General features: G+C 33.3%; 2 protein-coding genes across 5 annotated transcripts in view; both read left to right on the top strand.

The window, feature by feature from the left end:
- Positions 1–1,493: 1,493 nt before the first annotated feature.
- Positions 1,494–27,863, top strand: LOC105215955 (E3 ubiquitin-protein ligase MYLIP). Of its 3 annotated transcripts, none has more exons than XM_054233764.1 (4): positions 1,494–1,783; positions 23,055–24,016; positions 24,441–25,100; positions 25,176–27,863. In XM_054233764.1, exons 2-4 carry the CDS (start codon positions 23,085–23,087, stop codon positions 25,300–25,302), a joined length of 1,719 nt encoding a protein of 572 aa, XP_054089739.1. In that variant the 5' UTR covers positions 1,494–1,783; positions 23,055–23,084; the 3' UTR covers positions 25,303–27,863. The 3 variants fall into 3 exon arrangements, with proteins under 3 accessions (XP_054089739.1, XP_011188474.1, XP_054089738.1); XM_011190172.3 differs by lacking the exon at positions 1,494–1,783 and adding an exon at positions 6,314–7,143; XM_054233763.1 differs by lacking the exon at positions 1,494–1,783 and adding an exon at positions 12,500–14,608.
- The window catches only part of Spen_4 (Protein split ends), a 39,514-nt gene continuing 39,373 nt past the window's right edge, over positions 27,771–27,911 (top strand). For both annotated transcript variants that reach the window (XM_029042725.2, XM_011190174.3), the window contains exon 1: positions 27,771–27,911. The gene's annotated coding sequence lies outside the window, so the exon portion shown is untranslated.

The following is a 27,911-nucleotide window of genomic DNA, read 5'->3' as shown; positions in this document are numbered from 1 at the left end:
CACGAAATTTGGTGTGAGTTATTGTTCATAGAAATAATTTAATCTCCGAAAAACATGTTCAGATCGGTTTACTATACTTACTTACTTTTTCTTACGTCTTTAGATTTGCTTAAACACATAGTTACTAAAAGAAATGCACCTGTGAAGGGTATATTAGCTTCGGTACAGCCGAAGTTAACGTTTTTTCTTGTTTTTTCAAAATTTCGATTTTTTAAGACCAACAGTTAAGTTTTTTTCCGAAAATCTGGAAAAAAATTTCTTTGGCCTCCATTTTATTAATAAAAAAAAAAAAAAAAAAAAAAGCTTCGATCAGGTCCCGGATTATCTGTTTGTAAAACTAATTTTTCTTATCCTATTGATTTTAGATGAATCTCCTAGGTCTTATTATAGTCACCGCAAAGACCTATTTTTGGAACTGGGTCAACACAAACAGCTTTGGAACTTAACTTTGGAAATTAATTTTTTTTTTTCAAATATTCGTGACTTCAAAAGATGACATATTATTACTTTTGTAAAATGACATGAATAAATTTATATTTTTTCGTGTCTCTGACAACCCCTTAAAGTAAAAGTGTTTTTGAACGCATGACTATTGTGGGCGTGGCAATATTGCGATTGATAAGAATAGCTCTGGTTGCTAAGGGTAAGAGATAAGAACTCTGCTTGCGAATTATTTTTCTTATTTTTTAATTTAAACTGAATTTTTATTTAGTTTAAATATTCGCCTTTGAATTTATTTTTCAGCAGCTTTCGGTAATGTACGAAATAATGGCTCGGCTCAGATTGAACCACAATCGTCTCACCTCAGTCACAACGGTCGTAGTCTCAGCAAAAAATTGTGCCTAAGGACTGGAGAAGCCAGAAAGTTAGCAAAATAATCTCTTGAAAGAAGACAAATTACAAGTATCGTGGACTTTATATTTTGAATCTACAAAAGCTTTCGGAAATACTAAAAATATATATGAATGTAATGCATATAAGGTTATTAGAAATTTTTGTTGTTGTTGTATCGGCCTAAAATAGTAATCAATTAATTTGCTTAATATGCTACCGTTTTGCCAGTCCTTGGCTGGATAAAAATCCGAATCCGTCCCGGTTATGTGGATCCAACTGTCAAGATAATGACTGTGGTTCGTGGAATCAATCTGTCATTTGAGGTTATAAATTAGACTTTCGTCACCGGGAAGCAATTTTATCGAAAGGTGAGATTTTTGTTCTCCAAATATATATATTTTTTTTTCAGTCTCATAAGTCCAAAAATAAAAAAATATATATAAATGTAAAATTTGTATAAAACAATTTGAGGTTATATTTTTTAATGTATACATTTATTTTTAATACATTTTATATTCAATTCACCAATTTTTGTTTGTTATTGCACTTTTTTATTTCATTTTATTTTATTTTATTTTTTTTTTGTTTGTAATTTATTTTAATTGCTTTCTTTTTTTCGTGCGCATTTTTTCACCAAGCACCCTTCGGTAATTAGCTAAAGGAACAAAAGCTCAGCATTCACCTGATTAACAAATGAACTGTAAAATGTCAAACAAAGGTGGGGTTTTAATGCGATCAAAAGAAGGACATGACTCAACGTTGCGTTTACGCAACTAATTGGATTGGTTTGTTGCACTGGGCACACAGCAACAACAATAACAAAGCTAAAGCAAAAGGCCTGGCACGTTTTGGAGGTCGTTTTTGGAAAACGTGCGAGCTGTCGCATGTAACGGGCTAGCACAGAGGCATGTGCATATGTACGTACTTGTAGCTGTACATTGAGTTTGAGGTGAGTTCTGTAATTAACAGTGTGTTGGAAAATTGTGCATGAGAAGTGGAAGTATTTTATGTTATTTATAAAATGTTCTTGGAAAATTTGATGGAACATAATGAATGAAGTAAATAAAAAATATATGTATTATTAATAAAAAAATTTATAGTTAATAAATTAAAATAAAATTATAAATAAATAAATGTTAATAAATAAAAATTTAAAAAATATGAAATTATAAAAAATAAAAATAAAATTAACAAAAATATAAAATAAAAAGTATTATAAATAATATAAAAAATAAATTATTATTTTTTTTATTATGAAGTATAATTATGAAAAAAAAATAAATAAAAATATAATAATATTAATAAAAGAGTAAATAATTAAGTCACATAAAATTAAATACTACAAAAAAAAATAAAAAAATATAAATGTTTAGATTTTAGTTAAAAAATAAATGAATACACTTTGAGGTTAATTGAATTAAAATTAATAATAATAATAATAGTTAAATAAATTGCATGAAAATAAAATAAATTAAATTATTTTAAATCAAAAATACAAAATTAAAGCATAATAAATTTGAAAATTCAACTAAAGTAAGAATAAAAATAATAATAATCAATAACTTTGTTATAACTAATATACTAACAAATTAATTAAAAAAATTATAAAAAAATTCTTAAATAAACTTTTAAATAATAGAAAAATTTAATAATCACATACAGTTGATAAAATCGCCAAAAAAGTGCATATATTAATAAATTTAACAAGAATAAAATTGTAAAAAAAATTAAAATTGAGAATTTTTTTAGATATTTACCTCAACGCCCCCAAAATTATATAACAACGTTTAATCTTCAAAAAAAAATGTCAAAAATTTTTAAAGTCATTAATATCCATATCCACGTTGACATGCACACTTAAATACTTCAGCCAAACCCATGCACACAGGCACATTTAAAATTTATATCTATCTACTTCCCTTGCTGAAAATTTTGCACCCCCATAAGGCATTACAATTCATTGAACTATTTTATCATACATACAGTGTGAGTTCGTCCAAGGTGATCTCACAGCTAGTTCAATGATCTCCGCTGTTATACAACAATTCAGCACATGCATATATAGATACGTAGTTCTGTATGTGTATTTATGCATGCATTTCTTTATAAAATTTCTGCCAATAGTCTAGGCTAGATAGATTGTTTTTAACAAATTGCGACATTAACATTTTGTAAGTCACTGTGCCAGGTACAAATGTACTCGTATGTATGTATATATGTATATAATGTGATTCGTATAAAAACCTGTGGCAAATTAACACCATACAACTCTACATACAATTATATACACGATTTTGTTGCATCGGCGTCAGCCGCATATGACATCCGCTTATGGCAGCGCTGCATAAACACAAACACGCATACATACATATTCAGGCATGTGGAGGCTTTCAAAAAGTATCCGCCTGTTGTACGTGACATTCTGCCAATCAGTCCAATAATATAATATATAACTGATTCTCCAATAATATATGCATCCCTGAACATTTGGTACGAGGGTGGCGCGGTAAGCTCATACAAGCATCTAAAATGCATTGTTACTGGTCGGAAGAGACGACTGCGTATATAAAAAAGGTGGAATTTTAGATTTTGCGTCCAGCGATCTATCCATCTTGTTCATTAAAACATCAAATTCAATTTAAAGGGCTATACCAGTGCAACCCACGAACATATTGATAAATAAGGGAGTTATGTGCTGTTTTCGAAGGTGCCCAAAAAAAAAAGTACCCCAACTGTTGACATGATTCGGTCCAAATAAGTTGCTTAATGAAAAACAATCAAAAAGGTTAATAAAGTTGAAGGTATTTCCTATACAAAAACCTATGATTTTTGAAAAAATATAAAAAAAATAAAAAAATTAGCGTAATTGCCAAATTGACAATCGTAGGTCATTGCATAGTAAATATATTCAAGAATACTCAGTTTAAATTTGAAGTCGATCGATCAATGTCTCGTTGAGTTATGATGTCAGCAAATTTTGCAAAATGTCGTTTCGAGAAATACCCTTTAAAAGTTTCAACTATAGAGGTTAATGCCATTAAAAAAAAATGTATGTATGTGATTGGCGTTGCAACCGTTTAGCCGGTTATAGCCGAATCGACGATAATGCGCCACTTCTCTCTCCTTCGTAGTTCGGCGCCAGTTGGAGATCCCAAGTATAACCAGGTCGCTCTCCACCTGGTCCCTCCAACGGAGTGGAGGCCTTCCCCTTCTTCGGCTTCCTCCGGCGGGTACTGCATCGAACCCTTTCAGGGCTGGAGTCTTTTCGTCCATTCGGACAACATGACCTAGCCAGCGTAGCCGCTGTCTTTTTATTCGCTGAACTATGTCAATGTCGTCGTATAACTCGTACAGTTCATCGTTCCATTGTCTGCGGTATTCGCCGTTGTCAATGTTCTGAGGACCATAAATCTTGCGCCAAGTTTTCCTCTCGAAAACTCCTAGTGTCGTCTCATCTGATGTTGACATAGTATTTCATATTTAACGCAAGATATTTCAGATTTCTTTGAAAAATTTTAAACTCAAACTAATAACTAAATCAAACTCTGCTAGGTTAAGTTCATCAAAGACTCTTGACTTCAAATCACAGTCATATCAATTCCAAAAATTGTTTTTTATGAATATCTAAGAAATCAGGTTATAGGATATTTTAAGAACCCTTGGAATCACAACAACAACACGGGGTCTTATTCAAATTGTCATTCATTGTCATAGACGACGGAAATCAACTTTTTTCTGGGTATTGCGAGCAACTAACATTTCTCAGGAAATTGGTCAGGAAAAGCTTTTTTTAATATTATTAATAACAGGATATAGCTACTAAAAAATCCAAAATATGAATACGATCTTCATTTTCCTCTTAATTCAATGGTATTATGTATAGAAAAATACTGAAGCCCTTATAACATCTGTTATAGAAAAAAAGGTGGATATACAATTGAATTAAGAAGAAATTTTAGATTATATCTATATTTTGGATTTTTAGTAGCTATATCCTGTAATTAATAAAAAAATTCTAACCTCGACTTTAAAAATTTCGATTTTGGAGGCTAACTTCGGAAATCGGAGAATATAATTTTTTTACTTATGACTCAATCTCCCGGAAAAAAATAGTTTTGTCCAATACCCAGCCAAGTATTGTACAGTATAATGAAACGTGATGCCTTGATTTTCAATAGAAATATTGCTCTACAACATTGCTGCCGCCGTTTTTTTTTTTGTAAATTTAAGGCTTTTTTTTGTATAAAAACGGTTACAAACATGTTATTCAAAATATTGGCCGTCGCTAGCTACTAGTTTGGACCATCATTCTGGGAGCATGCGTATTCCGTGCAAATGTCGAGAATTCGGCTCAAAAAGTGACATTTTGACAGTTGAGAATAAGTTTGGGATGCAAGCAGATCTCTACAAATATTTTGTTGGGTTGATGTCGACACAAATGTCCAAGATCGATATAAAACGATTTAATCGACCATTGCTTGACCCTAGAGACATCTATTGGAAAACGGCGCAAGCAAAGTAGTAGACCTATATTATTTATTATGCTCTCGCAACATGTTGCAAAGAGAGTAATATAGTTTTGTTTTATTAATAATATTTTTTCATTCCGTCAACGTTGTTCTAATTCTCATTTATACAATGTGTCCACAAGTCAAATTTAATTGGATCTCTATTCTATGTATTCTTTTTCAAGATATCAACTTTTTTCAAAGCTCATTTAGTCTAAGCTTAAGCTTATGTTAGCCCTTCTTGTTTTAACAGAAAATATAATTACTTAAGTTATAGTAAGACTTAGTCGAAACCATATTGGCTCGATCGCTGATCAATGTATACACCTTCTTCCTTCGGCAGCGCTTATCGAACGACCTTCGTAGTTTTTGAAAACAATTGTTTGCTTGAAATAAATTAACAGCTGTTCGTGCGCTCTCAAACAAACAAACAGTGCGCCACCGTTGGGGGAGGCAGATGAAACGCGGTAAATCGTTAATGAATCAATTGCTCTTAAATAAACAATGACAATGTGCGTGCTCTTAAAAACGACGACGAACGTGGAAATCAGCGCGAAAGAGCATGCACTTGAGAACGAAACCAAGCGGCAACTTAATCACCTTGCCTTCATTTCGCGTACGTGTGTGTGTGTTATCGTATCTCAGAGATAAAAACGTACACATACCGACCGACATTGTTACTCACATGGAGAAGTGCGGAAATATTGGCGGCACACACGAGTACAAGTTTAGACGCTCATCGTTGCCTATTTTATGCCAGCCATTCGTACAGGTTTTGTGTGTGTGTGTTTGTGCCAATACTACTCCAATTATTATGTTTGTGTGCTGTTTTCCTGTTTTTTTCTTTATTTAATTTGTTTATTTATATGTGTTTTTATTGTTTTTTATTTTTGCATTTCGGTTTCGCTGACTTTCTATCGGAGAGCAGGCTAGCTGGCTGCCTAGCTAGCGCTGTTTTGTTGGTTGTTGCAAACGACAAAACGTTCAATCGTTACGCGGATTTCAAACAATACAGTCGTGTGAGCGGCATACGCAAGTCGCAGGTGTACTATACTATACCAGCTACATATAAAATATAAATTCAAATAAAAGCATATTTTATGCCAACAAAAAATTGTGAAAAGTGTTTTCAAAATACATAAAAATATTTACTTTATAAAGCAAACGTACAAAGTATACACAGTTATTCGCTCATAAGCGCTTGAACTCGTTGAAACTCGGCGACAGTAAAATTTCAGTAAAAATATAAATATTTTGTTTTAAATGCGTGCCGTGCCGTATGCCTTTGCATGCAAATAAATAAAGATATAAAGCAAAAAAAAGTGTATTTGAAGAACGCAAAAAGCCAAAATAAATATATACATACTTGAGACGTGAAAGAAGACAATAAAACTGGTCTGTCTGTTGTGCGCGCACCTACACATAAATTTGAACATACAAACGTCTACACTGCAAAATCCAGTTTGTATGTCCGTGTACACACACACCTACATACATATGAGTGTTGAAAGACGGTAGAATTCACGTAAATTGCACGTGAACAAACTGCGAGCAAACAACCAACCTTAAAAAAAAGTGTCACAAATCCTTGTATAAAACTGTAAATTAAAAAATCTCAAACAAAACAAAAAACATTCTACCTAAGTGAAAGGCTGGCTGCAGCAAGCAACATAAGTGCCACTGCAACAAAAAGTAGGCGAATTCGGTCATCAAAATGTGGTGCATTGTCAACCTGCCGAACGGCACACAATTAGCGGTCAAATGGGATACGAAGGCAATTGGGCAGGAGTGCCTCGAAAAGGTGTGTTTATCATAAATACTATGCTTTACGCTTTCATTCTTTAACTGCCATAAGCCCATATGCACTTATGTCTGTATATACATAAATGCACAGCGTTCAAAATATTTCTTTACATTTTTGGATTTCTTGCATTTGCTTCGTTTTCTGTTGTTTGACGTATTATGTTGCAGTGCATATCGGTTTTTGCAATGACCTACGCAACAAACGTTTGCCGCTTTCATATACGGCAAACCGCAAGCAGCATATATATGCATATACAAACATACAACACACTTATAGGCATGAAATATGCGAGAAAACAGTTAAAAATTATTATATTTATTTAAAATTATTTTATTTTTATCCACACATAATTTTGTATTTTACAAATGTAAACAATGCTTTTATTGTGCAAAAATTATCGATACTTTTACTAAATCGATTACTACCTGTACTTGCGCTAGTTAGGTAGCGAAATTTATTTAATATTTTTGCGTTGGCATTTCAAATGCAGAGTAGAATTTTGTATATGAAGTATTTAAAGTATTAAAATAACAAAAAATTTTGTCATGTGGCCACTTGAGTTTTGCTCACACAGCTGCAATTCTTCAATAAGTGGGCTATAATTGTCATAATCTGTACTACAAATTTTTTATGAGTTTTGTTGCCTTAAGCTGAAAATTATTTCTAAGCAAATATAGCAAATTTTTGAGTGCCGCTGTTAAAAAACATATAACATGTGAGACTTATAAAAAGCGGCGATGTTATAAGTGAAATAATAGGTGGAGTAGATAGTACATTAAAAATGGCACAGTTGTGTGAAATTGCAGTTTTGACTATAGAAATTTTAAATTTGCTTAAAAAAATTCACTAAAAAAGTAAAATAGAACATTTTTTATTAACCAAATGTTCATTTTAATTGTGTGTGTGATTGGCGTTGCAACCGTTTAGCCGGTTATAGCCGAATCGACGATAGTGCGCCACCTGTCTCTCTCCTTTGCAGTTCGGCGCCAGTTGGAGATCCCAAGTGTAACCAGGTCGCTCTCCACCTGGTCCCTCCAACGGAGTGGAGGCCTTCCCCTTCCTCGGCTTCCTCCGGCGGGTACTGCATCGAACACTTTCAGGGCTGGAGTGTTTTCGTCCATTCGGACAACATGACCTAGCCAGCGTAGCCGCTGTCTTTTTATTCGCTGAACTATGTCAATGTCGTCGTATAACTCGTACAGCTCATCGTTCCATCGTCTGCGGTATTCGCCGTTGCCAATGTTCTGAGGACCATAAATCTTGCGCAAAATTTTCCTCTCGAAAACTCCTAGTGTCGTCTCATCTGATGTTGACATCGTCCAAGCTTCTGCACCGTAAAGCAGGACGGGAATGATAAGTGACTTGTAGAGCTTGATTTTGGTTCGTCGAGAGAGGACTTTACTGTTCAATTGCCTACTCAGTCCAAAGTAGCACCTGTTGGCAAGAGTTATTCTGCGCTGGATTTCGAGGCTGACATTGTTCGTGTTGTTGATGCTGGTTCCCAGGTATACGAAATTATCTACGACCTCGAAGTTATGACTGTCAACAGTGACGTGGGAGCCAAGACGCGAATGCGCCGACTGTTTGTTTGATGACAGGAGATATTTCGTCTTGTCCTCATTCACCTCCAGACCCATTCGCTTCGCCTCCTTATCCATGCGGGAAAAAGCAGAACAAACGGCGCGGTTGTTGCTTCCGATGATATCAATATCATCGGCGTACGCCAGGAGCTGTACACTCTTGTAGAAGATTGTACCTTCTCGGTTTAGCTCTGCAGCTCTTATGATTTTTTCCAGCATCAGGTTAAAGAAGTCGCACGATAGTGAGTCACCTTGTCTGAAACCTCGTTTGGTATCGAACGGCTCGGAGAGGTCCTTCCCAACCATGACGGAGCTTTTGGTGTTGCTCAACGTCAACTTACACAGCCGTATTAGCTTTGCGGGGATACCAAATTCAGACATCGCGGCATAAAGGCAGTTCCTTTTCGTGCTGTCGAAAGCAGCTTTAAAATCGACAAAAAGGTGGTGTGTGTCGATCCTCTTTTCACGGGTCTTCTCCAAGATTTGGCGCATGGTGAATATCTGGTCAGTTGTCGATTTTCCAGGTCTAAAGCCACACTGATAAGGTCCAATCAGTTTGTTGACGGTGGGCTTTAGTCTTTCACACAATACGCTCGATAGAACCTTGTATGCGATATTTAGGAGGCTGATCCCACGGTAATTGGCGCAGATTGTGGGATCTCCCTTTTTATGGATTGGGCAGAGCACACTGAGATTCCAATCGTCAGGCATGCTTTCTTCCGACCATATTCTGCAAAGAAGCTGATGCATGCACCTTATCAGTTCTTCGCCGCCGTATTTGAATAGTTCTGCCGGTAATCTATCGGCCCCCGCTGCTTTGTTGTTCTTCAAGCGGGTAATTGCTATTCGAATTTCTTCATGGTCGGGTAATGGAACATCTATTCCATCGTCATCGATTGGGGGATCGGGTTCGCCATCTCCTGGTGTTGTACTCTCACTGCCATTCAGCAGTTCGGAGAAGTGTTCCCTCCATAATCCCAGTATGCCCTGGACATCGGTTACCAGATTACCACCTTGGTCTCTACATGAGGATGCTCCGGTCTTGAAACCTTCGTTAAGTCGCTTCATTTTTTCATAAAATTTTCGAGCATTCCCTCTGTCTGCCAGCTTCTCAAGCTCTTCGTACTCACGCATTTCGGCCTCTTTCTTTTTTTGTCTGCAAATGCGTCTCGCTTCCCTCTTCAGCTCTCGGTATCTATCCCATCCCGTACGTGTTGTGGTCGTTTGCAATGTTGCGAGGTAGGCAGTCTGTTTTCTCTCCGCTGCGAGACGGCACTCCTCATCGTACCAGCTTGTTTTTTGTCGTTGCCGAAAACCAATTGTTTCGGCTGCAGCGGTACGCAGTGAGTTTGAGATGCCGTTCCACAGTTCCCTTATACCGAGATGCTGATGAGTGCTCTCAGAGAGCAGGAGTGCAAGTCGAGTAGAGTATTTCGTGGCTGTCTGTTGCGATTGCAGCTTTTCGACGTCGAACCTTCCTTGTGTTTGTTGACGGGCATTCTTTGCTGCACAGAGGCGGGTGCGTATCTTCGCTGCGACCAGATAATGGTCCGAGTCTATATTTGGTCCTCGGAGCGTACGCACGTCTAAAACACAGGAGACATGTCTTCCGTCTATCACAACGTGATCGATTTGGTTCCGCGTGTTTCGATCAGGAGACAGCCAAGTAGCTTGATGTATTTTCTTATGCTGGAATCTGGTACTACAGACGACCATATTTCGGGCCCCAGCGAAGTCGATCAGCCTCAGGCCGTTTGGCGATGTTTCGTCATGGAGGCTGAATTTTCCGACTGTTGTACCAAAGACACCTTCTTTACCCACCCTGGCGTTAAAATCACCAAGCACGACTTTTACATCGTGTCGGGGGCAGCGCTCATAGGTGCGTTCTAGGCGCTCATAGAAAGCATCTTTGGTCACATCGTCCTTCTCTTCCGTTGGGGCGTGGGCGCAAATCAGCGATATGTTGAAGAACCTCGCTTTGATGCGGATTGTGGCTAGACGTTCATCCACCGGGGTGAATGCCAGGACTCTGCGACGGAGTCTCTCTCCCACCACAAATCCAACACCAAATTTGCGCTCCTTTATATGGCCGCTGTAGTAGATGTCACAAGGACCCACCTTCTTCCGTCCTTGTCCCGTCCATCGCACTTCTTGGATGGCGGTGATGTCAGCCTTAAGTCGTATGAGGACATCAACCAGCTGGGCAGAGGCACCTTCCCAATTAAGGGTCCGGACATTCCAGGTGCATGCCCTTATATCATTATCCTTAAAACGTTTGCAGGGGTCGTCATCAAAAGGGGGGTGTCTCATCCGAGGCTTTCGTAGATTTTTCATTGGGGGGTGTTTTTATGTGGTGGGTCCCAAACCCTACGCACAACCGCATAAGCGGGCTTCGCCTTCTCACTTTAGCTCGCCTTCAAACGGATGTCTGTTGGCTACCCAGAGGATACTTGGTCTAAAACCGGAAGTCGTGAGCTGCTTGAACCATGTGGAGAAGAATCGTTTCTGGCCACTCCCAAGTGAGTGACAATCAAAAACTTTCCTCACTTGCGTGAACTTCTACACATGATCCCATCCCATTTTAATTGAAATATAAAAATTCTATCTGAAGTTGTAAATTTCATATAAATAATTGCCAGTTCAACAATCGCGCTCTATTTCAATGCACCGCGCTGTCTAATACTTACATTTGATAAACAACATAATAATACCACTACTTATTCACTTACTTAACTTATAAGTCGTTGCTTTAATGCTTGTAAGCCTCTTCCTACTTGCTACACACTTCATTTTAGCCGCCGTTACAATTGTAATATGTGTTGTTATTATTTATTGTACATATTATCAACATTTTTTATTTTTCCTACTTTATTTCATTGAAGACAAAGTGCAAATTTTATATTTCATTGCATTACACCTGTTTAAAGTTCAATTTGTTCAAATTTCAAAACTCATTTTAATAAAAAAAAAGTGTATGTACAAGTTTACAAGTGTCTAAAGGGTTACACCCTTTTAGTAAACATTTATTTCAGTTTATTTACCTATTTTGGTAGTGCTTATCATTTATATATTTTTTTTATTTATTTGTTTTTGTTTTTTTTTTGTGTTTTATTAGCGGCATTGTTTTCGCAGGCATTGCTAATGGAAAACAAACAACATTCTGATAAGCCATACTTATTTATAAATAAACAATAACATATTCAACTACATACGCGCATATCAAAAGCAAAATATGCCGGCTTAGCGTTGATAAGCTTTAAAATATTTTATTTCTTTTAATCATGACTAATCCTCATAACAGTAGTTTAAGTTGGCTTATATCAGTTTGCCAATCTTTGTTCTTTGAACCGCTTTTACTTTATATAATACCAAATGATGAGTAAGTGAAGTACGTAGTAAAAATTTCAAAGAACATGCTCTTTTCTCAGTTTTCTCTAGTGACTACATTACAGAGTAGTTATTATGAGTGCACGCAAACTTTTTCCAGTGAGTAATCTCATTAAAAGTTCATACCTTCTCAGAAAGCATTGACCCATGCTTTATACTTGCAATTTCATTAATTTCTTTTCACTGCTGACTAAATATTAATGCTTTGTTGTAGAAAAAAAAATTTAATTATTAGTTTATGTATTTTTTAAATATTTGTTTTATATTTATTTTTTTTTATTAATTTTTTTTTATTTCTTTTATAATTATTATAATTTTTTTTTATTTTTTTAAATAATATGTGTAGTACTTGAAAACAAAAATAAAATAATTCTTTCTTAATCACTTTAAATTTGAATTACATTTTGTTTTACAAATAGTTTGCTGCTTTGACCCATTAATTGCCTATTTATTTAATTGATTTCCGCAGTTTGAAAAAGCAAACTTTATTCTTTGACATAATTTAATTGTTTATTGATGAAGCGCATACAAATTAACCATAATGAGTTGAGCTCAAAGTATACACTTTAGTTCCAAGTCCACAACAAATTAAGCTAATGTTGTGCATCGATTAAGTACGCGCTTGAACAAATTACGATTGTTAATATAAATGAAGAACTAGCAAAGTTCGTTTTTTTAGCACACATAACTTAGTGCTAAAAATCATAATATAATATGTATGATAGTGTAGACAATTGGTAAGCCATTTTCTTTATGCATGTGGCAACACACTACAAACTTCACACTCAAATTAAAATTATAAATTCAATAATTTAGTCACAATTTTGCATTTGCTTTCAAATTTCACAAAAAATCTTGCCTAGATTATTAATTTTTCAACACATTTCTGTGTAATAACTCCAAACTGCTACGCGTGCCTAGTCATCAGTCAAACGCTGCATTCGTTTCAGTTGCATTTGCTATCTTAAAAACATGAAAAATAAGTCATCACTCTACCATAAAATTGTTGAAGTGTCAATATACACGCCTAGTAAATAGCTTAATAGTACAAAACACATTACCGTTATACATATAGGTGTGTAAATATTTAAATTTGAAAAACTGCGCAGTACACACTACATTTGCAATTAATATCGGCACAGTACGAGTATATAGCTACATACATTATGGTTAAACTCCAAAAAATATGTTAATTAAATTAACTGCCATATATGTTTAAGTAAACGTTTTGCATGCCATATTATTATGAGTTTATTGAACGCAGCAAAACAAAGTGCGCGCATTATTAACATAACCGAAAACAAAATATAATATATAATATTTACATGTGTATATATATATGCGGCACTAATCAAATCATAAAATTTAGAGCTCTACGCGCTTTTTAATAAGCTTTTTATTTTAATTTTTGTGCTCATTAAATAAGCCTTATAAAACATTTTGCAAATACTTTTAAATAATACTAATTTTTGAATTATTTTTAATTTTTTTTTTTGTTAACTGATAAGAATTATACTTTGACTGGTAATTTCATATACAAAAATTAGTTACTTATTAATTGCAAGAAACTGTTTCACCATACTCTTTCATATAGCCAATGTTATGCTTATCAATTTCGTATTTTTTTGGTTATTATCAGTATTAAAGAACTGTTGGCTTATAAGTCTTAACGCACGTACTACATATACATTTTACATATATTTATTTACTTTGCCATAAAGGTGGTAAAGTGCTTTATTTACACCTACACTGGCCCAATTATACAGCGATAACCGTATAAAAGTTTCGACTTTGTACCCCGTTAACTTTCTCAAGTAGGCTTGTACTTTTATCGCTACAGTGATAGCAAAAAGTCAATTACAAACCTAGAAACATGTACGCCAACTACTAATTGCGTCGATTATGTGTTTACCTGTACAGTTCAAAACAATAGCATTAATCATATTTAACGGATTAATCAACATTTAATTAAGTCAATTACCTAACCAAACAACAATAAAAAGCAAGAAATAAAAAGGTGTCATAAATATTTGAAAAACATAGTGCTAGATTACAATTATATGGACTGTTTTTTTCGCTAATCCACTCATTTAATTTTCTTAATAACACCGTATTATTAATACGTGTGGTAGTAATCGATTTTTCTTGAAATCCAATCAGCCATTAACTGTTTAATTACGACGAATGTGCGCTTAAGCAGGTAGTTTGTTTATCACTTTTAGCCATATAAAAAACAATTGGACACCTGCGACTTTCATAATACGACACTTAATCCAAATTGAATTGTGCATTTATGATTTTTGTGATTCACAGTTCGAATTGTTACAAGATTTATGGTACGCAATGGTTCTTGAACTTTGCGCAACGCCATTTGGTCATGGTGCAGTCGTATTTCATTTTAAATGTCACAATACTTTTGTCATATTTTATTTGGAGCTATGACTAGGTTATCTCTCTCTCTCAGCGGAAGCTGAAGAATTATTTTGGAAATGGAAGTAAGTTAAGATGGAAGCTGAATAAGTTGAATTATAAGAACCGTATTTTTTTTAACGATAGTAGAAACCGTTAAAGTATATCGTTATGTTATCGTATACTGCCGATCACTGAAAATGAATTTTTATCGACTTATAATTGACATCAACAAAGTTTAAAAATTTCTAAAGCACAATTTTACACAGAAAATCAAAATTTTCTTTATTTACTTAAACTTTTTGCCATTTTTTTGTTATTAAAGAGCGCTATTTTCCATTTTAAATATTCTACAATTTACTAACCCAAATAATATCAAAGTTTTGAATTTCAAAACATTTCAAATGTAGAAATCAACATTCTAAAATTACACAATTTGACATTTGCAATGTATGCAAAGAAAATACAAATGTATATTTTTATATAAATATGTATGCGTGAATTTGTAATATATATCTTATATAAGAGCTTATTTACTGTTACGTCAATACGATTTTTCGATAACAGCGATCGATTACATTAAAGTGTACGTCAAGTGGATACACTCTGAACGGTTGATATTACGTTAGTTTATAAAAAAAAGTTTTGCAAATAATAAAAAAATAAGAATAAAAGTATTTAAATAAAAATATTAAAAAATATAAAAAAGTTAATAACAAATATGAAAATAATAAAAAAAAAATTATAAAAATAATAATAAAAATAAAATTTTTAATTAAAATATATGAAAAATACATATAATAAAATCTTATTAAAACGTTATATTACAAATAATACAAAAAAATAATATAAATAAGTTATAATAAAATTTAAAAAAAATATTAAAAAATATATGAAAAAAAATATTCAAATTTTATTTAAAAAAATATTAAAAATTGTACTTTTTAGTTATGATATATAATTATTTATTAATTTTATTTAACAACATATTAATTATTTAACCATTACTTTGCATTTACACATTTACATTACATTTTCAAAGCATTTATCAAGTCTTAAAACATTATTATATAATTATATTAGAATTTTGTTTGCAAAACGTGACTCAAACCATGTGATTCCATTAAAGGGGTGTACTAACGCCCTTGTGAGATTACTTGCTACTTATATGATTATTGTAATCATAGTTTAGCCGGTCAAATGGGATTGCTCTCATTAATTTGTTGTTAAGCGCTAAGCGAAATTAATAACAAATTGCGCTGATAAGCAAATATAAATGTGAAAATAATAAGCAACAGTTGCTAAAGGTTGATTAGCAAATTTTTTTAATTGTTTTTTTTTTATTTACTACTTTTTTTGTGTTTTTTATGGTCAGCAATAATCGTAGTCGATAACATTAACGTGCCCCCCAGTAAAAACTACGTCAATCAGCATACAATAAGTATGTCATTATGACAGCATAAAATTTTTATGTACATATATATGATTACATTGTGTAATAATGCTGAGCCAACAAAGTGTAAGCAATAAAAATTATATATTTATTTAAAATTTTGTATATTAAAATTGTGCAATAATGAAAAAATTGCACAACATTTTTCTTGAAATTGCTTGAAGCTGTTGACCAATCATGAAAAGGGCAAAATTTTGTGCGATTTTTTTAACTTTATTCATATTTCCTCAATACAGTATTTCACAAACTGGTTTCATTGTGCAATATTCCTGTGCATACATACAAACAAAAATTGCTTTAAGTTCTTACCAATTTATTGAAAATCTATCTGTACGTGCAAATTTGCACACTTACGAAATTAATTTGTGTATAAATATATTTAGGACAGGTTCCGCGGCAACTATGTTGGCCTACAAAAGTCTTCGAGTAACTCTAACATTTTCAAATATAATGCGCTTAGATTTAGGTTGGGTCAGTAGTGGGTTCATATTTGCAGTTTGGTTGCTAACACAATATAATTAACTTAATTTAGACAACCGCAGTTGTGGTCACATGAAAAAAATCATAAGAAATATGAAAGTCTAAAGTCCAATTGCCACAATATGACTCAGCTGTCAAGCTTTATTAAACTTTAATAAGCGTGTATGAGTTTTTCAGCAGTCGTTAATGCTTTACTACAGACTTCCTATGGCAATATAGCACTGCAATCGTTCAAGTGTATGCTGCATCGTAAATCAAGCGTCGTTAATCTTATCTTAGTAAGAGAACTCTAACCTCTTTTTAATTGATTTCAGTTGATAAAATTGCTGTTTCAAGGCTATGTGTGGCATTTTCGGTTGAAATTGTAATATTTACCAATATTTTTCTTGTCAAAATGGCTGATTCCACTGGGTTAAAATCTTTTTTTTTTTTGTAAATAATTTAAAATATTTATTTTTTAGCCTTTTAAATATCATAATATACATTTTTATAACAAAACACGTAATTATCATATTAAAAAATTTATCTGTAGCGACTTTAGCAGTTATCTTACACTTTAAACGCTTAAATTGTGCAGCTAAATTAAAAATGCAAATGTAAAAATACATTTCACGTCGAAACTATACATATATTTATAAAATGTCTGCGTCTCTGACTTTTCTTTATCTCACACAAAACCATTAAAAAAAAAAAATACAAAGTTACTTGCAATAAAAAATGCAAATATTAAATCCGCTTTGTAGCGCCTTTCGCTGCGCTCAGTTACAGCCAACTTCAAACAATTATGGCCCATTTAATATGCATATGCCTTTTTCACTTACAACGTAAATATGCCTTGTTATAGCCGCCGATCGTTCATACCTAAGTATGTACTCAATAAAATTGTAAGCTACACACGGGCAACTGTTGTACACGCTATGGAATCACTCGACAACCGCGTGCTACAATTACAATACAATCTCGAGATTGTGTATGACACATATCAGAGAGATACTACAATAAACATTTGGTTATTAGCACAGTCAAAAATATTATATATGTATTTACACTTGTCTGCCATACAGGCCGTTGTGGCGACAACCTCGTTGCCGAAGGAATTTCGCTTATAGACAAGTGATAAATGTAAAATGTAAACTTTGCACACCAGCGATTTCAGACGCACATATGTAGCTATTTTAGAACTTATAAATATATTTGTATTTATAATATATGCATACTAAATATATACTAATGTTGGCTGTGCTACTCAAACAATTTAAAAGTGCTTATATGTGCATTTTTTTGTTATTGCTATTTTTTTTGTTTTTGAATATGCCACAAGTTGCTATTTTTATAGCGCGTCATCCACGCGGCGCTCGAGGCACACTTGAAATAATTCACTTTTAAAAGAATATATTATGCCTGCACGAAAAAGCGCACAGACAAAAAGCAAACAAATAAAAAAATAAAATAAATTAAATAAAATGAAAAAATAAAAAAATCCGTGAAAACTGTAAAGCTTTAAAAAGGAAAGTGAAATTAAAAAAAAATATCCAAAAATATACAGAAAAAATCCTGCTGCTGATGAAATTAAATAAGTATACAAAAAAAACCCCTGACAGGTGTCTCATCTCTGCACGCATAACCATTTAATTAGGTAATGCCTTGTGACTCCTCAACACAGCAAGATTCAACTTTTTCGCAGCAGCTAGTCAGCAGCAATCAATGAGTTAGTAACAGTGTCACGACAGCGTGGAATCATGGAAATCCCATTAGAATTAAATGCAACCGCAAGTGACAAGGGTTGCCAAGATTTTATAAAATAACTTGCAATTTTCCAAGCCTGCATGCATATGCATTTTGCATAATCTTCATTTAAAATGCACATATTCCTGACACAATGTTGTTGCAGCACAATGTTTATCTACTCCTTATCATCCACACCTTTTTTTAATAAATATATCACACTTCTGATTTTAAATTGCGCGCATTTTGTCTATTTATGCATATTTTCCTTAAATGTTTTTCCAAAAACTATAATTATTTTGAAAAGAAACTGCTCAATAATTAATTTAAAATTGCGTTGGGGATAATGTTATCGATAACTTGCAATTTTTGTTTGCTTATAGTTGACTGCAGTGGCAATTTTTTCAACTATATGAAAATTTTATTTCTGATTGTAAATTGTAAATTTTAAAATAAACTAAATCTTATTAAAATTTATAAATTTTAAACCAAAATATTGATTTATCTTTAACAACGCTTGCCATAGTTCATTGCCTGCGCTAAATTTGCTGTCAACTTTGTATAAATGTTTATAAATTGTATGCGTATTACAATGGAAATATTGTATCATTTTTTGTTTGCCATAATTTCACTGTCGCATTCTAAAGCATTTAATTTTATGAACTTTACGCAGTTACTGTGTATATAAAAAAGTCCAAGGTCTTAGTTAACATTAATTTAATTGTAATTGTAATAAAAACGAAACTAATTTTAAAGCAGGAAAAGAATGCTAACAATGACAATGTTAACAAATAAATTCGCAAAACCGCAAACTAATTAAAACAAGTCCACTTTGTTGCCTTCATAATAGCAGTTAATGACAACAAACAATGTTCAATTACATTTATTTATTTAGTTTATTTTGTTTGCAAATGTTTTTTCCGTTTTTTCCTATACCAAAATGAACGGCAACACTGCATGACCAATCTATTAACACGCGGCGGCATGAGTACGCGCACACGGCAACGAAACGAAAAAGCAACCAACAACAAAAAACTTAAAAAAAAATTAAAACAAAACGAAAAAAACGCGTTCAGTTGAGTTCATATGTGAATGGGTACAAAGTCCAATTTTCGTTTGGGTCGTGTTCCAAAGTCCAATTTTACCATTCACACACGGCATGCTTGCATGCGTGTGTACGTATGTATGTGTAATGGATATATTTGTGTATATGTATATATAACTGTATATCTGTGTGTGTGTGTGCTTGCTACGGTATGTGTTACACTTCATTTCTGTTTTGTTCACGAAATTCTCTTTATTAAACAATGTTTTTTTTCGCTCTCACCTAGTAATTGCTGTTACCGTTGTTGTTGCTGTTGTTGCTAGTGAAATAAGTACAAATAATATTAAGTTGATTCTCTTGCAACGCAACAATTAAGTTTGAAGAAGCAACAGCTAAAAGATACGTGATCGCTACGCTACTGCTAACAACAAAAGCAACAGCAACAACAACTTGCGTGTATGAGATATCACAGCGTTGATCTTTCGCAAGCGTTTGTGAATACATGCGACGCGCTCGCGTACACTTCGTGCATTCGTATCTCTTAAATGAAGTTGTGATTACTCGTTTGGACGCCCAAAAGAGCGCTCACTTCTTGCTTGTACTATGTAAGGGAGTAATTTTTAAACTGTTTTGAACTTACTTTTAGCGCTTCAGCGGCTCATGTACGGCGGCTCCAAAACACACTCGCACACTTTTAGGTATGTGTATATATACAGACACACAAATTCAAGCTTGTTTACGATTTTTGGCATTAAATGCTTGTTGTCTCTAGTTATTTGCGCCCACATGGCTGCCATATGAGCTTGGCAAATTGGTGTCTCGGCGAGTTTGGCTTGCTCTTTGCATCGCTAATGCGAAATGCAAATAAGCTTTAAAAAAATTGCAAAATTTAAAAACAATAATAACAAAGAGGGCGTGAATAAAGTAAAGCGCAATATGGCAAAAGTTAGAAAAACGTGCTGGAAGTGGTAGCAAAACAGCATGGAAGCTAAAAATAAAAGCAAATACTTTTGGAAGGCTCCAACTTTAGTCTGAAATATATAAAAAAATGTTTGCCTCTAAGTACAAAAACAAGCAAGCATATGTATACTTACATATATCTCAGCTGGTATCTTTATTGTTATCTGTTTTTTCGCAAACACACATGCACACATATACAAATATTATGATTTATTTATATTTAACCAACAAGATAACAATGTTTTATAAAAAAAAAACAATATTTCTCATGAATATGTGCAGAAAAAAATCAAAATTCCATAAGCACACAATAATTGAAATTTCTGTTTGCAAAAAAGTCAGAAAAAAACAACAAATTTTTATCGCACACATTTTAGAGCAGTGCTAATTATTTATAAAGAAGTTCGTAGCAACAACAACACTGGAGACGTACCTTGTCTGCCTGCGAAATGTGCGGTTTATTTTTGTACTTGTCTTGTTGTTGTGTCTTTTTTTTTGGTTGATGTCATCGCAAACTGCGCTTTACTCTGTTTACTGTAGAAATTTACAGTTGTGTGTTTACTGGAAGTTTATGTGGCCGAAGAAATGTAAGAAATGAACTACATCCAAAAGGCGTTTAATTTGAAAAAAATATATAAAAATCATAAACACACAAAAGTATTAAAGGCACAAAAAAAAAATAAGTTCAAGCTGAGAAAATATGTAAAAATAAATAAATATTATTTTATGATTTTGACGTTAAAAACGGTTAGCAGAGGTGAAGAATAATATAAAAAAATATATATTTTTTTTGTCATTCAAATTAAAGAGTTTAATATATTTTTGTCACCTCTAACCTTCTCACTTCTTTTTTGGTTTTCTGCGTTTATAGCGGCAAATATATTGGCTCACAATTATATATTTAAAGCAAAAGCAATTACACACAAAAAACATAAAAGTGTCAATGAAAGTAAAAATGTTTAATGGCCACATTATAAACGTAATTAAAGATATATATTAATAAGTAAACGTCAACTTTTGACACACCCCATTAAAAAATATGGAATTTCCCAGTTTTGCTTTAATATTTGTTTTCGTAGTAAAAAAGTAAATAATAATAAAATGTGGTCATGCTAGAAGAACTTTGACAAGACAGGGTGTTTAGGATGAAAATATTTAGTAAAATATTTTTTTTGCAAAATTCATTAATTAATTTAATTTTTCGCTCTTTTCAGTGTTAAAATTCAAATAAAAAAAGAAATAAATATTTTTAAATGAAATAACAATAAAAACAACAAAAAAAAATATTATCAATTTGTAAATATATAAAATTTTATTCGAACTTAAATTAATCGAATTCAAAAATATAGCAAAAAAATACATAAAATGTAGTAAAAATCATTCAATAATTTGTTGTACATGGCGTATGAGTAACATAATGTATCAAATTTCGAACAAAATCAAAGCTCAATCGTTAGGAAGCTTAGCAAATGCAATTTGATCAAAAGCTTGTTACTGTTGAAGCTGCTTTAAATAGTACGGTAAAAAGTGAAAATTATATGATGGCAGCTTTTGCTCGACGTGGCGTATGAGTAACTTTTTATGGAATATGTTTGAAGCATGAAAATGTACATGGTTTGAGATAATTTCAATATAATTGAGATGTTTTAAAAATTAAAATAAAAATGATAAAAAAATTTATATTTTTTTTATATATATATATATATATATTTGGCGTAGGAACCGCTTTAAGCGATTATAGCCGAATCCACCAGAGCGCGCCACTCATTCCTCCTTTTTGCTTTTTGGCGCCAACTGGAAACACCAAGTGAAGCCAGGTCACTTTGCACTTGGTCTTTCCACCGGAGTGGAGGTCGTCCTCTTCCGCGGCTTCCTCCAGCGGGTACTGCATCGAATACTTTCAGAGCTGGAGTGTTTTCTTCCATCCGTACAACATGACCTAGCCAGCGTAGCCGCTGTTTTTTTATTCGCTGAACTATGTCAATGTCGTCGTATAAATCGTACAGCTTTATAATTAAAACAAAAATAATATTTTATAAAAAAAAAATTTGAAATTAAAAAAAAAATATTTTTATATTAAAAATATTAAAAAATTAAATGAAAAAAATATTGTTTTTATAATTAAAAAATACATATGTATGTATGTTTAAAAAATAAATATAAGAAAATATATAAAAATATTAAAATTAAAAAATAATAAGTATTAAATAACAAAACTATTTTTGTTTACAATCAAACAACAATATATTTAAAAATTTAATTTTTTAATAATTAATAATTCTGGCACCAATATTCAAATGTTAAAAAATTAAATTAAAAAAAAATAATAAAATAACTATTACAGTTGAAGTTCCATAACTCGAACTGCTCTAACTCGAAGTTCTTCATAATTCGAACTATTGAATTGGCAATAGAAATCAAAATTCATACAAATTACCTTCTGTAACTCGGAAGTCTCTCTAACTCGAAGTTTTTTTGTGGATTATGGTGTTTCGAGTTAGAGAAGTTCCACTGTATTTTAATTATTAATTTCATTACTTATTTGAGATTTAATGCTTTAATTTTTTCCATTCTCTGTCGCCACAAATAATTATGCTATAAAATATATCTGTTATCTGCAATGCTTGAAAAGTAGTAATCAAGGTTGAGGCGTTCATGGGCCGTTATTGATAACGGTGAATGGAAAAATAATGGCTGTCAACACAGCATAAATAAAAAAATAATATAAAAAATTTTATAAAAATAAAAATAATATTTGAAATTTACTGCAAATAAATCAATTACAATAATAAACATAAAATTTATTATAAATATATATCGATAACAATCAATACTAACCACACTTGTTTTCCTTTCCATTCGCTTACAGGTCTGCAAGGCACTCGACATTGTCTGTGAGATGGAATATTTCGGCCTCGAATACTGGACGCCCAACCAGGAGGAGTCACGCACACGCCAATGGATCAATCTGCGCAATCGGCTGTCGTGCGACAACAGCAGCAGCAGCATACACCTAATGCTCGCGCTGCGCGTTAAATTCTGGGTACCCGTACACTGTCTACTGCAAGAGAGCGTACGCAACGTTTTCTATATGCAAGCACGTTCCGACCTCTTGGAGAAGCGGCTGCACGCACGTGACTGGAACAATGCGGCCAAATTGGCAGCGTTGCTCTGTCAAGCCGACGGCATACACTTCAATCCGTTGGCGGTGAAAGCCAAATGTCCCACACAAATGCGACGCCGTAGCGCTGGTGATGTTGCGCAACAACAACAATGTCAACACAAGAGCGGCAAAGACAAAGAACATGTTTTGTCATTCAAGAAGCGACGCCTTTCAAAACAAAAGTCCACCGAAAACATACATAATTCACATCTACCCACCGCCGCAACCGTTGTTGCCGATGAGGGTTTAACGACATTGACCGCGAGCATGAAATGTGCCAACGCACTCTCACAATCGGCCACAGCAACGGCAACAACAACACAACAGTCATGCGATAGTGACTCGAGCGAAGACAAAGCCGCCGTGGCATCAGCATCACCACTTTATGTTTATCAAAATTATATCGTATATCCGGCGTCTGTCGATGGTGTTGACACCGATATGCCGGAAGATTACTACAATCGCATCGCCATGGAGCATGGCAAGTTGGCGACATTGAAAATGACAACAAAATCAGCAAAATATTGGCTCTTGAAGCAAATACAGGATCTCGAAGGTTATGGTGAGGAGGTATTCAGCGGCGTGACAGCGCACGAGAATTCGGTGCGTTGTGATGTCTCAGTTGGTACGAATGCGATCACGACCTGCGTGGGAGACGAAAAGAATGTGTAAGTATCTATTATATGCGCTATAAATAAGGTGTTGAGGGGGAGGGGGAAGAAAAAAAAATTAAAACTGAAAAAATTGGCTAATAAATTACTATCATCTAATTGCTAATTTAGTATCTTCTGCGTTCTTTCACATATTTTTTTTCTAATTTGTTTATTTATTTTTCTAAAAATATTTTTTATTTAATATTCTTTGTATTCGTCTATTATTCGTCGTAATTTGTTTATATAAATATTTTTCTAAAAATATTTTTATTTTATTATTCTCTTCGTATTCGTTCTTTTATAATATTTTTATGTTTTTATATATTTTTTTTTTAATTTTTATATTTTTTTATTTATTTTTCTACAAAACAATATGCTATTTTAGCTCTTTTCCACATATTTTACTAATTTCAAATTTCTTCTTTCTGTTCTCTTGCAGCATCCCGTTCAGCGCAATCGCCTCAGCGAAATCATTCCGTCGCACTTTCAAATTGGAATATGTCGGCGATTGCAATGATCGTCGTGAACTCGAAATCAAATTGCCAAAACACTCAATGGCCGCCGGTCTCTATCGCTCCATAACGGAGCGACACGCCTTCTATGTCTGTGATAAAGTACGCGGTGTGGTTACCAATCAATTTACACGCGATCTCAAGGGTACAATCGCCTCAATGTTCAAAGAGGACACCGAATTGGGTAAACGTTATGTCTTCGACATACAGCGCACCTGTCGCGAGGTGCACGATCAGGCGCGTCGTATACTGCATGAAAAGGGTATCGAAGCTTTGAATAACAACACCGCTGGTGGTGAAGATCTCTTTGAGAATATGCTCAGCGGCGCCACAAAGACGTTGAGCGCGAGCTCATTGCATCCCGGTGTTGATGAAGAGGCTGCGCCTTCGCTTATTGATATTAGCGCTGTCACCGATAAATTAGACATGGCGCTGCGTGCGAAAGAGAAACGCGATGCGGCAATTGCGCGTTGCGTGGAGACACGCATCTCCGAAGCGATGACCTGCAAAATCTGTATGGATCGTGAAATCAATACAATGTTTAATCCCTGTTCTCATGTCACCACCTGTGCAGAGTGTGCGGCGAGGTAAGTTAACAAATACGCAAACTCCTCGTGCGGAGCATTTCAATTAATTTTCATTTTTTTTTCTTCTTTTTACAGATGCATACATTGTCCCAATTGTCGTGTAAAAGTGACGAGCACTACGCGCGTATATCTACCGCCAGAGCTGCGCATAAGCATCGCCACGCCAACCGCCGCCACCACCAGCTGTGTCGCTGCACATTAGTCGTTTGCATTATTTCCATTGCATTTCTCTGCATCGAATGGCGTTTGTGTACATGCGCGCTGTACTTTATTTGCAGTATACAGAAACAAAAAACAAAAAAAAAAAAACTCGAAACTGTGCTAAACGCGTCAACGATGAGTTTTTAAGCTTTACTGTGTATAAATGTATTGTGAATCATAAATATTTATAAGCGAACCTAAAGTAATTATTTAACTGTTTTATTTTTATTTTATTATTTAAACATTTATGCAATTGTTACTAATTTCACTGTTAAGTTAAAAGTAGATTTACACAAACAAAGTAACTGTAATTAATTAAGACTTCGAATTATTTTAGTTTAGTTTGTTGCCAATGCATCCATATTTAAAAAAAAAAAAGTATTTTTACAAATATTTATGTTTACTTAGTGTGTGCTTAAAAGCCGTACATTGAAAAAAGTATTTAAATCATTAACCTTTATCAAGTTTGTTGTATACATTATAAAAAATATTTGAGAAAAAATTGCAATATTTTCACTTTTAAATTTATGAAGAAATAATATTTGTCTGTACGTTTTTCCTAAAGCATTTAAACATAATTATAAAAGTATAATATTAAGTTAATTCGAATTTCCAAATTATTCGCCATTTGCGGAGTTATCCGTTGTATTTTTTTGTTTAACCTAAAGCATTTCGACTATTTTCGAAAATATAAAAAAGTATATTAAAAAATATTGTCTATATAATTATACCAGCAATCGTGCCTTTATCGGTTTTTCCGTTTTATTTTTGAAAACTTAAAATTAAAAACTTGCTTGTCTTTTGAGAAAAAAAACGTGCAATATAAACATGTTATAAAATTAGTTGTAATATTTTGTATTATTGACGACGAATATTCTGTGAAAGCGGAAAGAAAAATTTAAAACAAAAATTAAATTAAATAAAAAAAGAAATAAAAAGAAAATTATAAGTATAAGAAAATTATAAAAAAAATCATGACTTTCAATGCTAATTAGATGAAAAATATAAAAATATTGAATTAAAAATCTATAGCTCTTCTCAAGACAGACCTACTTAATAGGAACAGATTAGGATTTCTTTTTAGCCAAGAACTGTCAACTCGGCAGTATACTCAAAACTGTTTGTAGAATGTTTTCGGCAGCTACAATAAAAGCACTGGTTCTAAAGCCTTCTATTGTTAGCTTTTTTAATTATTTTTATTAAATGCGAAACATGTTTGAGGCCAAACTAAAGTGGGAACACAATTTCTCAAACATAAAATTATACGTTACACGAAACTATTCCCTTATCAAACCACTTATGCCCCGTGGCAACGTTACTTATTAAAATTCCTCCAAAATTAAAAAATATCAAATTATTTCCTAAAACGGATGTGGCAACGCTCGCTACCAATCGGAAAAAATGCAACAAATGTCAGGCAATAGCAAACAATTGGTTGACAGTTCTGTTCAAAATGGACGCAATATCTTTGTGTTCCCATTCTCAGATCGCGTGAGCAGAAGTGATAAGTTTTTGCAATTTACTTTTTCCTAATAAAAAAGTGGAGTGTGAAAACTGAAAAAATGCTAATAAATTTAAATTTGTGATATACTACAAGTAAATGGAACGAAAGTGGTTAAATAAACAAAGAGTTTACGCAAAATTTCGTCCAAAGTAGTGAGAAACTTGCAATACAAATCAACTGAAACTGTCTTATGGAATTTTGTAATACACCAATTGCGAGTTTTCTTTGTGACCTCACTTTTTGCGTTTTGGCGTTTGTGTGCGTTTAGCACACGCTAGCTGAGCATATTGTGCTGTCGTCGATTGCCAAAACGTTGTTTGTATCAAATTTTCTTTGCAAGTATTATTAAAACTGAAAACGCAACATAGAAATTCTCCAGCAAGAGCGGTCGAAAAGTTAGCAATAGCAGCTAGAAGTCAATGTTTGATGTGCGGGTGTTTGTGTGTAGGTCAATCCTAAACGAGCGACCGACTGGCTGACTGGCTGGCTGGCTGGACACGAAAAACCGAAAACGCAGCAAGAAAACAAGACCAGAAAAGAAAGAAGGTACAAACGATCGGAAATTGAGCTAGTGACAATTTGGCAGTTTTTTTGTTTTACACCAGCTTTTACTTTTTTCGTTTTTTTTTTTGTTGGAAATTGTGATGGATTAGTTAAATAATGCAATACGTAGATTTGCAAAGTTTTTCCACGTATTGCCAACTTGTGAATGAAGACTCGATAAACAGTTCAGTGTTAATTAAAAAGTATGGTAATGTGTAATGCAAAGTATGTATAATTATTGTAGAAAGAGCTAAAAGTTTATACTACAACAAAAAAATGTATAAATTTGCAGTAAAAGTACTAAAAAACTACAAAGAAACCAATTTTGAAAGTGCCTACAAACAAGGACAAATTTTTATTCCTTTGAAAACACAAATCAAGTGATAAATGCGGATTATCGGTTAGCGTTCTGTCCGCTAAAACTAGTTTATTATTACAAAAATATACGCCTTAACGATTTTAAATTTCATTTACCGTCTAAACGCATTGAATTATTATATGCATTGTCATCATTTGTCAACTCCAACACAAAAGTACAACGACGCATTATTACTGAAGTTTAG

The sequence above is a fragment of the Zeugodacus cucurbitae genome, chromosome 6 (assembly GCF_028554725.1).
Source record: "Zeugodacus cucurbitae isolate PBARC_wt_2022May chromosome 6, idZeuCucr1.2, whole genome shotgun sequence".
Classification (NCBI taxonomy): domain Eukaryota; kingdom Metazoa; phylum Arthropoda; class Insecta; order Diptera; family Tephritidae; genus Zeugodacus; species Zeugodacus cucurbitae.
Note: the sequence above shows the minus strand (reverse complement) of the source record. Positions and strands in the feature narration are given on the sequence as shown.

Coding starts and splice junctions, on each gene's coding strand:
- LOC105215955 (XM_011190172.3), top strand. CDS start 7,057: ATGTGGTGCATTGTCAACCTGCCGAACGGCACACAATTAGCGGTCAAA. Junction 7,144..23,054: donor GGCAGGAGTGCCTCGAAAAG/GTGTGTTTATCA, acceptor ATTCGCTTACAG/GTCTGCAAGGCACTCGACAT. Junction 24,017..24,440: donor GTGGGAGACGAAAAGAATGT/GTAAGTATCTAT, acceptor GTTCTCTTGCAG/CATCCCGTTCAGCGCAATCG.